We start from the raw sequence: 15,907 nt of genomic DNA on the forward strand, positions 1-15,907 counted from the left end.
TTTCTCCCTCTATTTTCCAGTTGTCAATCATTCTTGTTGCCATAATCTTGGTTTTTTTGACGTTTAGCTGCAACCCGGCTTTTGCGCTTTCTTCTTTCACCTTGATTAGAAGGCTCCTCAGCTCCTCCTCGCTTTCGGCCATCAGAGTGGTGTCATCTGCATATCTGAGGTTGTTAATGTTTCTTCCAGCAATTTTCACCCCAGCTTTGCATTCATCCAGCCCCGCACATCGCATGATGTGTTCTGCATACAAGTTAAAAAGGTTGGGTGAGAGGATGCAGCCTTGCCGTACGCCTTTCCCAATCTTGAACCAGTCTGTTGTTCCGTGGTCAGTTCTGACTGTTGCTACTTGGTTCTTGTACAGATTCCTCAGGAGAGAGACAAGGTGGCTTGGGATGCCCATCCCACCAAGAACTTGCCACAATTTATTATGATCCACACAGTCAAAGGCTTTAGAATAGTCAATGAAGCAGAAGTAGATGTTTTTCTGAAACTCCCTGCCTTTCTCCATTATCCAGCGGATATTGGCAATCTGGTCTCTCGTTCCTCTGCCTTTTCTAAACCCAGCTTGAACATCTGGCAACTCTCGCTCCATGTATTGCTGGAGTCTTCCTTGCAGGATCTTGAGCATTACCTTACTGGCATGAAAAATAAGGGCCACTGTACGGAAGTTTGAGCAGTCTTTCGCATTTCCCTTTTTTGGTATGGGGATATAAGTTGATTTTTTCCAGTCTGATGGCCATTCTTGTGTTTTCCATATTTGCTGGCAAATGGCATGCATCACCTTGACAGCATCATCTTTTAAGATTTTAAACAGTTCAGCTGGGATCCCATCATCTCCTGCTGCCTTGTTGTTAGCAATGCTTCTTAAGGCCCATTCAACCTCACTCCTCAGGATGTCTGGTTCTAATTCATTCACCACACCGTCAAAGCTATCCTCGATATTGTTATCCTTCCTATACAGATCTTCTGTATAGTCTCGCCACCTTCTCTTGATCTCTTCAGCTTCTGTTAGGTCCCTGCCATCTTTGTTTCTTATCATACCAATTTTTGCCTGAAATTTACCTCCAATGTTTCTAATTTTCTGGAAGAGGTCTCTTGTCCTTCCTATTCTGTTGTCTTCTTCCACTTCCATGCATTGCTTGTTTAAAAATAGTTCCTTATCTCTTCTGGCTAACCTCTGGAATTGCGCATTTAACTGGGCATATCTCCCCTTTTCACTGTTTCCTTTTGCTTTCCTCCTTTCTTGGGCTACTTCCAGTGTCTCAGCAGACAACCATTTTGCCTTCTTGGTTTTCTTTTTCTTTGGGACGTACTTTGTTGCCGCCTCCTGAACAATGTCGCGGACTTCTGTCCATAGTTCTTCTTGGACTCTGTTTACTAAATCTAGTCCTTCAAATCTGTTCTTCACTTCCACTGTATATTTGCTAGGAATGTTAGTGAGATCATATCTAACTGGTCTGTGTATTTTCCCTGATCTCTTTAGTTTTATTCTAAATTGGGCAATAAGAAGTTCGTGATCTGAGCTACAGTCAGCCCCAGGTCTTGTTTTCACCGACTGGATGGATGTCCGCCACCTTTGGCTGTAAAGGATGTAGTCAATCTGATTTCGGTGTTGACCATCTGGTGAGGTCCATGTATAAAGCCGTCTTTTAGGTTGTTGGAAGAGAGTATTCGTTATACACAGCGAGTTTTCCTGGCAGAATTCTATCAGCCTGCGTCCCGCTTCATTTTGTTCTCCCAGCCCATGCTTGCCTGTGATCCCAGTTGTCATTTGACTTCCCACCTTGGCATTCCAGTCTCCTGTAATGAAAATAATGTCTCTTTTTGGTGTATTATCCAGTAGGTCCTGCAGATCCTCATAGAACTGATCTACTTCTGCTTCTTCAGCAGCTGTGGTTGGGGCGTATATTTGGATCACTGTGATGTTGAAAGGCTTTCCTTGCACTCGAATTGAGATCATTCTGTCATTTTTTGGGTTGTATCCAAGCACTGCTTTAGCGAATTTCTTATTAATTATGAAGGCTACTCCATTTCTTCGATGTTCCTCTTGTCCGCAGTAGTAGATCTGGTGGTCATCTGATGTGAAGTGGCCCATTCCAGTCCATTTCAGTTCGCTGACCCCCAGAATGTCTATCTTTAGTCTTGACATCTCACCAATAACAACATCCAATTTGCCCTGGCTCATAGATCTTACATTCCAGGTTCCTATGGTGTGTTGATCTTTAGAGCATCGGATTCGTCGTTCGCCTCCAGTACCGTCGGCCGCTAGCCTTCCTTTCGGCTTTGAGCTAGCTGCGTCATCACATCTGGGGCTAGTTGAACTTATCCTCTGCTCCTCCCCAGTAGCATTTTGGCCATCTTCCGACCTGGGAGTCCCATCTTCCAATGGCATACCGACATATCTCTGGTTGTACTGGTCCATTTAGTTTTCTTGGCAAGGATACTGGAGTGGTTTGCCATTGCCTTCCCCAGGGATCACGCTTGGTCTGACCTCTCTGCCACAACCGTCCCGTCTTGGGTGGCCCTTCACGGTTTCGCTCATGACATCATTGAGGTGCTCAAGCTCCAGCGCCCCGACAAGGCGGTGATCCTTTGCTGGAGGGCTTTAGCCTATAAAGCCCTAAACGGTTCTGGGCCAGCTTACTTGTCCTAACATATCTCCCTCTGTGAACTCAAAGGTTAAGATCTTTTGGGGAGGCCCTGCTCTTGGTCCCACCTCCTTCACAGGTGACATTTTTGGGGATGATAGGGCCTTCTCAGTAGTGGCCCCTTGACTACTTGTTAAAAATCAGACAATGTGATTTTCTGGATGTGTTTTCTCATGTTGTCTCTCATATTTGAGGTCTACCTATGATGTCAATTACAGACCTCTCTCATCTTTTTAAGTGGGAGAACTTGCACAATTGGTATCTGTCTAAATACTTTTCCCCCCACTGTACACATGTAATCTTTAGGTTCCAAACATAGGAGTGTTATATACTTGTGGAAGGATGCTTTGAAATTTCTGTTCCTATACCACAGACACTAAGATTCAGTCTTATATGATTCATCTATTGATAGTTTGGTCAACAAAATTGCTACCTCCTCGGTTTTTAGTGCCAGTCAAGGATGCATGATCAGCCTCCTTTCGGCAGTTGTATTTTCTGATCCCCATCCATGTTGAAGTGTCTACTTTTCTAAAGTCGGTCTAAAGTACAGTGATGGTCAATATTGAGTTCTCTTCCAGTTTATCAGTACCAATATCTGATAAACTGGCTTTTCTCCCATGTCTGGGAAGGAAAGCTTATAAATTGGCAAGGCTAAACAGGGAACTCATTTAGAGCTGAAGCACAAGGAAAAGAAGATACTCTAATGCAGACATAAGCAAACTCCAGGTGTTTTGGATTGCAGCTCTCACAATTCCTTGCAGCCAGTAGGCTGTTAGGAATTTTGGGAGTTGAAGTCCAAAACACCTGGAGGGCCGAAGTTTACCCATGTCTGCTCTAATGTCAGATTAGCTTCATATAACAGTATCAGCCTTGATAGCATCTCACTTGGCAATGTCATTGTGTTATTTCAGGATTATATCTTCTGATTGGGCAGGGGAATTATGATACATTTTTCAACATAGCACATACTGAAAAGGATCTTATTTGAAGTCACAGAAAGGGGCACTGGTGAAGACAATTGTGAACTAGGAGACAAATAATCTGATCTGTTTTTAAATCTAGATCAGTGTTAGTGAGTAGTGGTATGCTTGAAGGGCTTTTTCTAATCCACTCACACAGAAAGCAAGAAGAATCTTCAGATCCTCTGTTAGTTTACTTTTTTTGAAGGTTTATTTGTATAAGGCAAAATGTCAATCACCTTTTTGTCTTGGTTTAAATGCATTTTATTTGTGGTTAATTGAACACAGTTGACTTTGAATAGGCCTATCAAAACTGAATTTACAAGCAAATTGAGGAAAGGTACATACTCACATGCTTGCGTATCTTAAATAGTGCACTGGCACAATAGAACTTTTCACTTTTTTTGCATTGGAGCTGCTGATTGCCATTTGGAAGGTTTTACAGTACTTGAATAAATTTGTGTGTTTTTCTCCTGGGTGTCGTCTGAATCGATAGAATTCTAAAACTTCAGGAGGCTTGTAAGTTAAATGGCTACTAATATTATTGAATAATATTTCTATTATTTAGAAATATTATTCTATTTCTAAAGACTTTATATTGGAGAAAGTGAGGAAGACACAGTGTATTTACATAATAAAGCTAGGACGCAACATGTTAGAACAGTGGTTCTCAACCTGTGGGTCCCTGGATGTTTTGACCTTCAACTCCCAGAAATCCTAACAGCAGGTAAACTGGCTGGGATTTCTGGGAGTTGTAGGCCAAAGCACCTGAAAATTCACAGGTTGAGAATCACTGTGTTAGAAGATAAGATGGGATTGAAGATAGGCAAAACTAGTAATCTGTTCATGTGTACATTTCCTTTGTTTCTGATTAAAATCCTGTAAAGCTATTGAACAAGATACCCCCTCCCCATTTTTAATAAGAGGAGTAGATGACTAAAATGTATTAGTGTTCCTTTCTGTGTTTCATGCTGTCTCTCTGTAGACTGCCTGTGAGTGAGAAGCTACATTTACATGAGAGCATGCACAAAAGAATAAATGGAGTGTCCCCTTGGTTTATTTAAAATGTAGTTTGTGTTGCTACCAAATGTTAATTTAGTCTTTCGTTTACTCAGTTTTGGTTACTAATTTATTTTAACTGGCATTTTTCTTCAGGGACTCTACAAATGAAACTACGGCACATTCTGATGCTGGTAGTGAGCTGGAAGAAACTGAACTGAAGGGGAAAAGAAAACGTGGCCGTCCTGGCAGACCTCCAGTATGCCACTTATTTTTTTCTTTGAATATGTGTTTAAGGATTGTTCTATCTCATTGTCTTAATTTATACATGAAGAATTATTTCTCTCTTAACCTGTATGAAGATTTGTAATGTATACAATGCAGTTGGTATGCAGACAGTAAATGATAGCTTATGAGAGGGATTCACCTTTATATTTCCATTTTTGAGAGTATTGCCTCATAGTATCACTAATCTAATAATCTAAGCCCTCTTATTACCATGTAAATGTACATACTTACAAAATATAATGTTACTACTTCACTGTGAACTGAAAACTTAAAAGATTTACAACATTTTGCTTTGGTCTTATTAGTTGTTGAATTATTAGTGCATAAACATTTTATTCGCTTCATTATTTTAATCAATCTGTTATAGAAAACCTGGTTTTTCTGCTACACTGAAATGCTAAGTAACGCATTTTTAGAGTTCTAATAAATCACCTTTACAGTTAGTCAATTAGTCCCGTAGTATCATGAATCCTAGCCTGTTACTAATTTCTTTCCTGTTGCTCTATTATCTCTTTGTATTTATTCTATTTTCATTCTTGTTTCCTTCAATGTTCTTTATTCCTCCGTTACTTTCTGGGAGTTTTTTTCCTATGGGGCTGGGCAGGGTATTTGCTACCCAAATGGAAAAATGCTTGAAATTTCTGTGTCAGTTTCAATACATGTGAAACATACCTCAATGGTGCCTGTTTCCATAGGCAGGCTAAGCTGCTTCCTTCTTGGTTGTCCTCCTGATAGCAAGTGAGGGCTATTAAAATAATTTTACATGCTTTTGGGAGTAGACTCTTTAGAAGGAAATAGATTTCAATAGTGTGTTGTCTTGTTTCTCTTTCTCGTCTTCTGTATATGCTTCAGATTGTTTTTAATTCTGTGAGTTACTACTTTTTAATAGTAACCCTGTAATGCTTTTACTTGTGTGTAGTTTTTCTGCATCTGTTTTAATGTTGGTAAATCTTGGTCTCCTTGGGGAAGAGTAGAATATATAAAAAAACGAAGATGCCATGATGATGATGGCAACTATGATATGACAGTAGGTGAAGCCTGTGGTAAGATGGGACCCTTAACTGTCAAATAATGGGTGCATTCCCTTTAAAACGTGCTTATCTTCATTGAATATTTGGCAATTATTTTAAAATGTAATTTGAATCCCATAAGTAGTTCCTAACGCCTGCATAATTAAAGGCATTTGTTAAACATGATTTTAAAATTGCTTCATTGTTGGTTTGTGACAGTTATCTGTGTATGAACTTCCTTTGGTATGATGCCAGCCCTTTATGTTTCAAATAGTGATTAACTTCTATACTCAGGATGGCACAAGGAGCTGACAATAAAGAAGAAAAAGAAAGTTTAATGATAATAGGACCCCAGAGGACTGGCGGGAAGTCGCAGCAACACCCCCCTCCCCTTCCCCTTCCCTCCCCCTTGTTTCTCTCCTTTGTTCTTCTTCTCCCTTTTTTTTTTCTTCTCTTTTCCCCTTCTTCCCTCTCTTATCCTTTTGCCCCTATCACATCCTGTATTCCCCTCTCCACTCCCCAAATCCTGTATATATACTCACTGAAAATCAAATAAAGATAATTTAAAAATAAAAAAGGATGGCACAAGGAGCAATCCAGCAGTACTGGGTAGTAAGCCTAGTTGAATTAATTGATGCTGATGTTGAAATAATAAACATGAATAAGATCATTTCGCAAAATATTTTGCATTCATTTTTTTAACTTTTGATCTATGTTGTCATCAGTGTCCTCTGTTCCCCCTCCCTAGTTCAGATCATGAATATTTGCTTTTGCATTTCACTTTCTTTTGGATTTGAAATATTTGAAAATTGACATTCAGATTTCTTAGCAAGAATTGGGATAATTTATTGAAGTGTGCCTTGATGGATCAGGCAACTACTTTGTACCTTTTGGCCGCTATTTGTTTTCTTTGATTTTAGTCATTAACTCAATCAGATGGAAGCACTTTTGTTTCCTTAGATTTTCAGTGGGTGCTCAGTACTAAACTCAGTCTCTATTGTCTTCTCAGTGAATTGCAGTAATGGACCTGGATTATAAAAACGTGACTCACAATATTCTCTCCTTGTTAAACAGGAAATAATATCTTGTGAGAGCAAAAACGCATTCCTTTAAAAGATGTTTAGGTTAGCAATAGCTCAAAAGTCATCAGGGTTCCATGACAGATTTTGACAGCCTGGTTGTGTTCCTGGATATGTAAAATTGGTTTAAGACAGGTAAACATATCTCTTACATCTGTCTACTTTGTAACAGACAATTCAGTATGAACACCAGCAACACTGTTGCTCTAATGTAGAAATAGAAACTAAACTCGTATGAGAAAAATTCCACTAATCTGGAAGATATCTCTTTTAATTAGTTGACATTGTTTGACGACACTTTTGGAGAAAATATGCAGTGCGACATTCTCAAAGGTTCAGTATAAAACTTTAAGGACAGCATGGTATCAAATACTTTTTTAACAATTTTAACTAATGCAGTTATTTGTAATTTGGTGCTTCAGTCCCATTTGAACGGAAAGACATATTATTCATTTGTCTCTTTTCTAAATGGTACTCAGATTTGATAATAAACTTTGAAGATAGAACAAAGTGTTATTCAGTCAGTGACTGAGCCCTCATGTAATATTAACTTTCAGGAAATATTCCTGATTGGGCGATCCAAAAGAACAATATTTTTATCTCCTGTGGTGAATACAGATTATGTATTTACCCCATCATTTTATTTATCTATTTATTTGGCTGCTGGAGAATTAGTGGTAGCCAATGGATCAATTGAGAAAGGAATAGTATCTGCCATTTTCTGACTTGGAGATCCTTCTCTATGAGCCTTGTTTGTTTATGCATGCTTTTTTCATACGGTGGATGTGGGAAAAGGATGGTTTTTGGAACCCTTATTTAATTGTAGAAAACTATCTGTTGGGGGTTCATTGAAATACTGTCACATTGAAAATCCTGTCCAAGGATAGCTGAATGCATGTTCTTTCAGATCTTTGAGCACACAGAGAGTGGAGCTAATTACATGTGGACCATAGTCTAACTGTTTTGTGAACTGTGTGAATGCCTTAACTTTGATCAGATATACATTACCTAAATTTAGCTGTTTGTTTGGGGCAAGTACAGATTTTTAACTAAGAAAGTAGATTATGTGATTTTAATGTTTATATTAAGATGTTTTAATTTTATGTCTCAATGTCTAAATGTTTGTTTATGTTTTATGTCTTAATTCATAGTTATATATTATTGCCTCGATAATATGCCTTGGTTTCCACATTTATGTTTGACATTGAATTTTGCCATTTTTTGTTGAAGTCCCCCCAGGGGGGAAAAAAGTGGTATAGTAATTCAGTAAATAAATAAACAATCAATAAATAAATACTTACATTCCTCATGCCAGACATTCTTAACCCCCCACCCCACCCCAAAGTATGTGTGTGTGAGTGGGGGGTATCTGTTCATGTTTCTTTATTGCAAGATTGCATTCTGTCTCCTGCTTTCTTATGTAAATAGCTCTGTCATCTCTCTGCCCTCATCCATGGTGAGAAAAAAGGTGCAGCGGGAAATTGGATTAAAAACCCCTGTCTTGGTGGTGTTCCCAAGTTGGTTTATGCCTCATGTCTTAATGTTAGGAGAACCTGCTATAGATTTGTTAGGTCTCTGAGTCAAGGAGAGAAAAAAATGAGCTGCGCTTGTTGGAATAATTAGCTGGTTACTAACTGGCAATTTTAAAAAGAGTTGCTTTTGTGCAAAAATTATTTTATGTCCCTTCAGGGCCAAACTAGTAATAGTCGTTTAGCATTGATTGTTTAATAAACTGCGAATGCCTTTTGGCCATGGCCAGAAGTAAGTAAGTCTTTGTGTAACCTAGACTGAACTCAATTATGAAATTGGTTAGAAGTCTCAGAATTGAGCCCAACTATGAAATTGTTTAGAAGTCTTGGAACTGGCTTAAATTCCAACCCAGAGAAAAAGGTGGACATGTACACCATTCGCTACATGCAGTTCCCTACATCTTTTCTTCCTCCCTCCCTCCCTCCCTCCCTCCCTCCTCCTCCTCCTCCTCCTCCTCCTCCTCCTCCTCCTTCTTCTTCTTCTTCTTCTTCTTTTGCATTTGCCTTTGCAGTGCTTTCCTCCCCCCAAACAAGGCGGGGTACAATATAGTTGAAACACATAGATAAGACATAAAACAAGAGCAACACTCAAAAAACAGGGGAATTCCAGACAGGAAAAAATTAGGGCCAGCTAACACCTCCCAACAAAGGATTTCCCCAGCTGCAAGGCCATTAAATGTTAATCAAGGTGACTAATTGTAACATTCACACTTGCCTCAAGCAGGCAATAGTTCTTTCTCTCTTCCTGGATATTCCACAGATATACAAACCTCACTTGCCTAGTTTGTAACAGACCTCACAACCTCTGAGGATGCCTGCCATAGAAGTAGGTGAAACGTCAGGAGAGAATGCTTCTGGAACATGGGCATACAGCCTGGAAGACTCACAGCAACCTAAACATAAAACTATTAAAAGACATAAGACTAAATAAAACACATTAAATTAATTCATACCAATAAAATATCAATTAAAATCCATTTAATCCATTTTATAAAAGCAATAATAATAATAATAATAATAATAATAATAATAATAATAATAGCAACTTACACGATATGAGTATTTAAAGACCAGACTGCAAAGACTCTGGCACAAGCCAGTCAAGGTGGTCCCAGTGGTGATCGGCACACTGGGTGCAGTGCCTAAAGACCTTGGCCTGCACTTAAACACAATTGGCACTGATAAAATTACCATCTGTCAGCTTCAAAAGGCCACCCTACTGGGATCTGCACGAATTATTCGCTGATACATCACATAGTCCTAGACACTTGAGAAGTGTCCGACGTGTGATCCAATAAACAACTAACATAATGATCTTGTTTGCTATGTACCAAACTTATTGTGTATCAAATAATAATAATAATAATAATACTTTAATTTTAACCTGCCCTATCTCACCGAAGAGACTCAGGGTGGTTTCCAACAGAAAAATGGCAAACATTCAATGCCAAAGACGAACAATAACCAATAAACAATCGAACTGAAACCAAAAGTATTCCATTTTATTATGTCATTGTATAAAGTGGGAGTTGAGCATCCATGGACCAAACCGCAGTAGATAACAAATGCCTGTTGCACTCAGACTCTTTCAAGATACAAGTGAAGTCCAGGAATCTCAACATATTTTTTTTTAGAAAAAAAACACTAATCTACAACTGTGTCATGAAGTAGAGTTTCCCTTTAATGTTGGCTTTCATTTTATAAAAGGAGTTCTTCCCAATTCTGTTTTGGTATGCTTTACTTGTGTTGTTTAGTGAACAGCTGGGAGTGACAGGATATAGAGCTTCATGCTGGGCGTGTGTGTGTGTCTTTGTGAATCATGGATGCCAGAAGCAGGGGCCAGGCATTTGATATATAGGTTAGAGGTCTTCGCAGCTGTCCTTTAGGAGAATTCATAGATTAATGAGGAGTGCAAATTTACATCAGAAAGCCAATAGTGTTTTTGGTTTATATAGTAATAATTAAGTAGCATGAACCTTGAGCATTTTGTTAATGAATATGGCATGAGAGTTGACAAGGGAAGTAATCCACAACAGTTTAACAGATTGGATTTGTGTGTGTGTGTGTCAGGAGCAACTTGAGAAATTGCAAGTCGCTTCTAGTGTGAGAGAATTGGCCGTCTGCAGGGATGTTGCCCAGGGGACACCTGGATGTTTTTATGTTTTACCATCCTTATGGGAGGCTTCTCTCATGTCTCCGCGTGGGAAGCTAGAGCTCGACAGACAGGGGCTTACCCCGTTCCCCCAGATTCGAACCTGCGACCTGTCAATCAACCAGTTCAGCCAGCACAAGGGTTTAACCCACTGTGCTACTGGGGGCTTCTGAACAAAAAAACAACAACCAGTTTTTTGTGTGTGCAGTTGTAGGAAATAGAACCATCTAATTGCAGTGCACATAGAGCCAGAATAATCTGACACAGCATTGAAAGCTGCTGCAAAATAATATGCTTTATATGCTGAAAGTTTCCTTGTCAGTCACTAATAGAAAATGCAGCATCTTTGTGAGTTAGCCTGAGATGGGCATATCTACAGTGCAAACATTCCTTTCTCAGAGTTACTGAAAAGGAAAAAAAAGTATATTTGGTTCTTTAATCTGAATCATTAACAGGTTTGATAGCAAATCAAACAGCCTAAAATGCCAGATATACTTCGTTGAATTCAGCAGTTTTTAATACGACTGCTAAAAGTGAAATATGAAGTCACAGAGCAAAGTTTGTGACTTCAGCAATAAGGGAACTACAGTAGATGGAATGAGTCATGAATACAAAGAAATGAGGGGTAGAAAGATATTTGGAGATATTAAGAAATTTTAGTAGGGCTTCAGGGGTTATTATTATCTTTTAGTAGGGCTAGCTGAAAACAGTGTATGCTTCACATAAAGTTCCAAAATTGACAAGCTGTTTAAACTGCTGTTACATAAATTCTCTAAAAGTACAATTAAAAATCATTTTGTGATCAATTGCAAGAAAGAAAATATGAGTGGAGCATAGTTTTAAAACTTACCTAAAATTCCACTCTGTTCATACCACATGGATATGTTTGTAGTCATAAGTGCTATCAGATATGTAGACTAAACACTCTACTGCCACCACTCTGTGAGAGGCTTTCATCAGATAAATGATATTCAAGGAGAATATCCTTTTCTGGGCCTGACATGAGGGATTTGGATAAAGTAGAAAGGCAGAAGAAAAAGAGAGTGAAAATTCATACTCCAACTGAAAAATAAAAATCTATTATTCCTTTTCTTTAAAAGGTATTTTGATCTTGAAATCTAAACTGTTCCCAAAGCATAAGGGATTATAGTCATGTGGAAGTGTTTGAGAAGAAAATGCTAATGATAGCTTCATATATTTATATAAAACATTCTGTGCTACCTTTTTTTTTGTATAGCTGCAAATGTGGAAATAATTCCTGGAATTAAAATAATATGATAAATTTCATTTAGTTAATAAGGGCCAGTAACCTACATTCCTGTTCAGACCAAGATCCCCTCCTCCAGTCTTATGGCTTTTGTTGTGAATTGGGATAATCTTTCAACTGTGTGTGCATGGGTGCATGCACATATTCACATGCACATAAAGTATTGCTCAATAATTAAATAGAGCAGTGGTTCCCAACCTTTTTTGACTCCTGTACTTCTTAGGAGCCTATTTCCTTAAATTATACTCCTTAATATTATCAAAATGTTTATAATTAATATAGTTGCTATTTCAAATGCATATGTTGTAACTATAAATAACTTAAAATTAGGTAAAAAGGTGCATCAAAATTAGGTAAAAAGAATTGTGTTTTTTAAAAAATTAGACCTCACATATAAAGCCAAACAACTGGGTAAAAACTTTGCAATGAGAGGCCTTTCATATTTTTGTATTTATGTGGCATGAAGACTCATCATCTGTTCATAAAAGTGTTTAAAAATCATTTACTTTATAAAATAAACAAGTTCAGTGGCTTCATCAAGAATGATTTGTAATTCACCAAGGAGGTGCTTAGATGCTAGTCTTTTCCTGCATTGCCTCCAGGTTACATTGTAAGCTTCCTTCATGACATGACCATGAAGTCCTGTTTTTAAAAAACTGGCATGAACTTGCCCCCCTCTGTGCGTAGCACAAAACAATTAGATTAAACATTGTCTTTTTCTATTACTGCTTTATCTTGTATTGTGTGATTATTTTATTTTATGTATTGTTTTAGGCACTTCATGCCATGTGTAAGCCACCCCGAGTCCCTTCGGGGAAATGGAGGCGGGTACAAAAATGTAGTAGTAGTAGTAGGAGGAGTTGTTGTTGTTTTCTTTAAAATAACATTAATAGTATTAAGTTTCTTCTTCATGGTCTCTGAATGCCCACATATGGAGTTAACTGTGCCTGTACAGGCTCTAACGGAAGCTTCCCAAACTGTGATATTTCAAATTTTGGCAGTAACCCCCCCCCCCACTCCTCCACTAGTCATAAAAGGCACCCTGTCTTCATTCTCCCCCCAGTTCCCTTTTCCACCACTGCAGCAGCTCTTCCTGGATGTTGATGACCCACTTCAAACACTGTACCCAGTATGCATCGAAGATACTAGACTCCGATGGCCATTGCAAGTGCCTCCTTTGCCTTGGAGAAAGCCATGTGGTCGGCTCGTGCAACCATTGCCAAACATTCACGGCCCAGGCGAGAAAAAATAGAGCAGCCAGACTAAAAACCTAGCTCTATCAGCAGGCCTTGGTCCCTTTAACCTCCACGGTGCCTCTGACTTTGGCACCTTCACTTGTTTCTTTGAGATCTTCAACCATTTTGAAGACTTTGAAGACATTTCTCATGTTGAAGATGTTGGGACAGGCAAGTGTCACCGCCGCCTGAGCTCCATGGCCTCGGTACGATCAACTTGATTGATTATGGTCATGCCACTCTCTACCTCTTCGATGAGGATCGCCTTTAAACGGGCCCATGAAGAGCCTAGGTGGGCACAGGTAGAGAAGACGGTACAGTTTCCATCCCTCCAAATTTCCCTGACTCTGACACAAAAGCAGAGGTCTGCTAAAAGGTCCAGTAGACCCTCTCCTCTTCCTTCTTCAGAAAGGAGCAGGCAACCTCGTCCATGGCCCCAGCCAGCCCAACCGCTCTGTTCCTCGCAGAACCGCTTTCAGGACGTGAGGTTCAAGACTTTCTGTCTTAATCAACCTGCAAACTCCTGTGAGTGCTGACCAAGCCTGAGTTGACCCTGACTGCTCCAGTTCAGTTCTGACAATAAGTTCTTTCAGTACCGGAGGCAACACCAGAAAAGGATTGCCAGACTTCTAACCTGGCCAGAGCGGCCTAAGGGTACACATCGAAGCAGGTCCTGATAACTGCATCAACCTCTAGGGCCCCAAAGATACCAGTGGTGCCTACAAAGAGGCCAGCCCTATGAGCTGCTCCTCTATTGCCCTACCAGCCCCATCAGTCGGAAGATGATGACTTCAGCCAAGATGAAGCCAAATCGGTTCGATCTGAGTCCATGCTCTCATTGGGCCTCAATTTCTCCTCGAACCCTGATGCCTACTGTGTGGATCTGCCATCTCCCATAGACAATATCAGAGCCTTCCGATCAAATGGTCTGCATGGCAGATGATCTCTGCCTTGAAATAATGCAAACTTCTAAGATCATTACTGATCCCGTATTCAGGAGAGTCCACAGCCCTTCCACTCCAAACTCATGGAGGAGGACCAAGCAGTACTCACTACATTCCAGCAAGAAGTCACATCCCTGGCACATCATGAGATCCAGAAGGTGAAAAACACCACTTACAATGCAGGCAAGATTATCGCCCACACTATTGCAGTCTGTTGACACACATGACTCTGATTTTCCGGTCTTTTGACAGCCTCCCAGCGAGTTATTGAAACTTACCCTTTGATGCCACAGGTCTCTTCAATGCCAATACCGACAACAAATTGAAGTCAAACCAAGACTTCAAGTTACTCACAGCAAAGTGCAACTGCAGCCTCAACACCACCAAAGATCCTGGTGGCACCAGCCTAGCTACAGACGTTTTAACTAGCCTCAGTACCACCAACAGCAGAGGACGCCCCCAGCCCTGCTGGTACAATCTCTGCATCAGCCCCATCACAACCAGAGGCAACAAACCCGACTGGCCAGCCAGTTCAAACACTGAGTTTGATGGGGCGTTTGACGATGCCAGGTTTTTTTTTTCTGCCTACTGCTGCCACCTCCACACCTGACTATCCACTGAGCATCTCACGTCCGACAGATCCTGTCAACCTTGAGATTCATCTGTTTCTTGACTGCCTTGCATGCTACACCAGCACCTGGGTGAACATCATCTCAAATGCATGGCTTCTGGACATTTGTCCAAAGAGGCTATGCTTTAGAATTCAAAGAACTCCTCAATGGGAAATATCCACAACACTCAGACCTCTCAAGCCATAATCTACAAGGTGCACTCTCTTGTCCAAGGGAGCCATCCAACCAGTTTCATTTGAGGAAGATGCAAGAGCCTTCTCCAGAAATTTTGCCATCACCAAAAAGGATGGAGGCCTTCGTCCGATCCTGAACCTGTGAGATCTAAACACCTTCTTGGTCCTAAAGAAGTTCTGAATGGTGATGGTATCAACCATCCTGCCCTTGCTAAAAGAGAGAGATTGCTTTGCCACCATCGATCTCAGCAACACATACTTGAACCTCAGTGTGTGCCCAGCACATCAGAAGTTCCTGTTACCAATTCACAGTTCTCCCCTTTGGCTATACCTCAGCTCCTCAAATCTTCAAAAAGTTAATGCCAGTAGTGGCGGTGTGCCTGCAATAACACTGCATTGTCATTTGCCCGTACCAAGACGACTGGTTATTGGTGGCCTGCTCACTGACCATCTTACAAACTCACATCGACTTCACTCTTTCCCTACTGGACTCACTTGGCCTCAGACTAAATGCTGACAAGTCAAATCTGGACCCGTCCACATCAGGATGATGTTCAACTCTGTTACTCAAATGGCTTTTCTCCCTCACGAAAGGTTTGTGGCATTCCACAGAGAAATTTGACATTGCCAGACCCAGCATCGGGTATGACCCAAAGCTGCCCAAGTCCTACAAGGCCACATGGCATTGATGATAGCGATTACACCATTTGCATGACTGTCTGCGACCCCTGCAGAGATGGTTCATCGACCACTTCAACCTTATCTGGCACCACAACTCTTGCTTCCTGATGATCCCAAAAGTGGTACTCCAAACCCTGACTTGGTGAACCCATGTTAACAACGTATGCCGAGGGACCCCATTTCACAGTTCGTATATTTCTCATATGAATTGGTCAGGTTATTTTTCCATCCATTTTGCGGGGCTCATTTTGCAAAAGAACAGCTACAACAACTGCTTTCAATGAGGGCCACATCAACCTTATGGTTGC

General features: G+C 40.2%; 1 protein-coding gene across 1 annotated transcript in view; it reads left to right on the top strand.

Moving 5' to 3' along the window:
• STAG1 (STAG1 cohesin complex component) overlaps positions 1-15,907 on the top strand; it is a 112,496-nt gene that overhangs the window by 53,911 nt on the left and 42,678 nt on the right. The window contains exon 3 of the mRNA XM_060768053.2: positions 4,766-4,868. Coding sequence (XP_060624036.1) covers positions 4,766-4,868 — 103 coding nt within the window. The remainder of the gene's footprint in view (positions 1-4,765; positions 4,869-15,907) is intronic.

The sequence above is a fragment of the Anolis sagrei genome, chromosome 3 (genome assembly GCF_037176765.1).
Source record: "Anolis sagrei isolate rAnoSag1 chromosome 3, rAnoSag1.mat, whole genome shotgun sequence".
NCBI lineage: Eukaryota > Metazoa > Chordata > Lepidosauria > Squamata > Dactyloidae > Anolis > Anolis sagrei.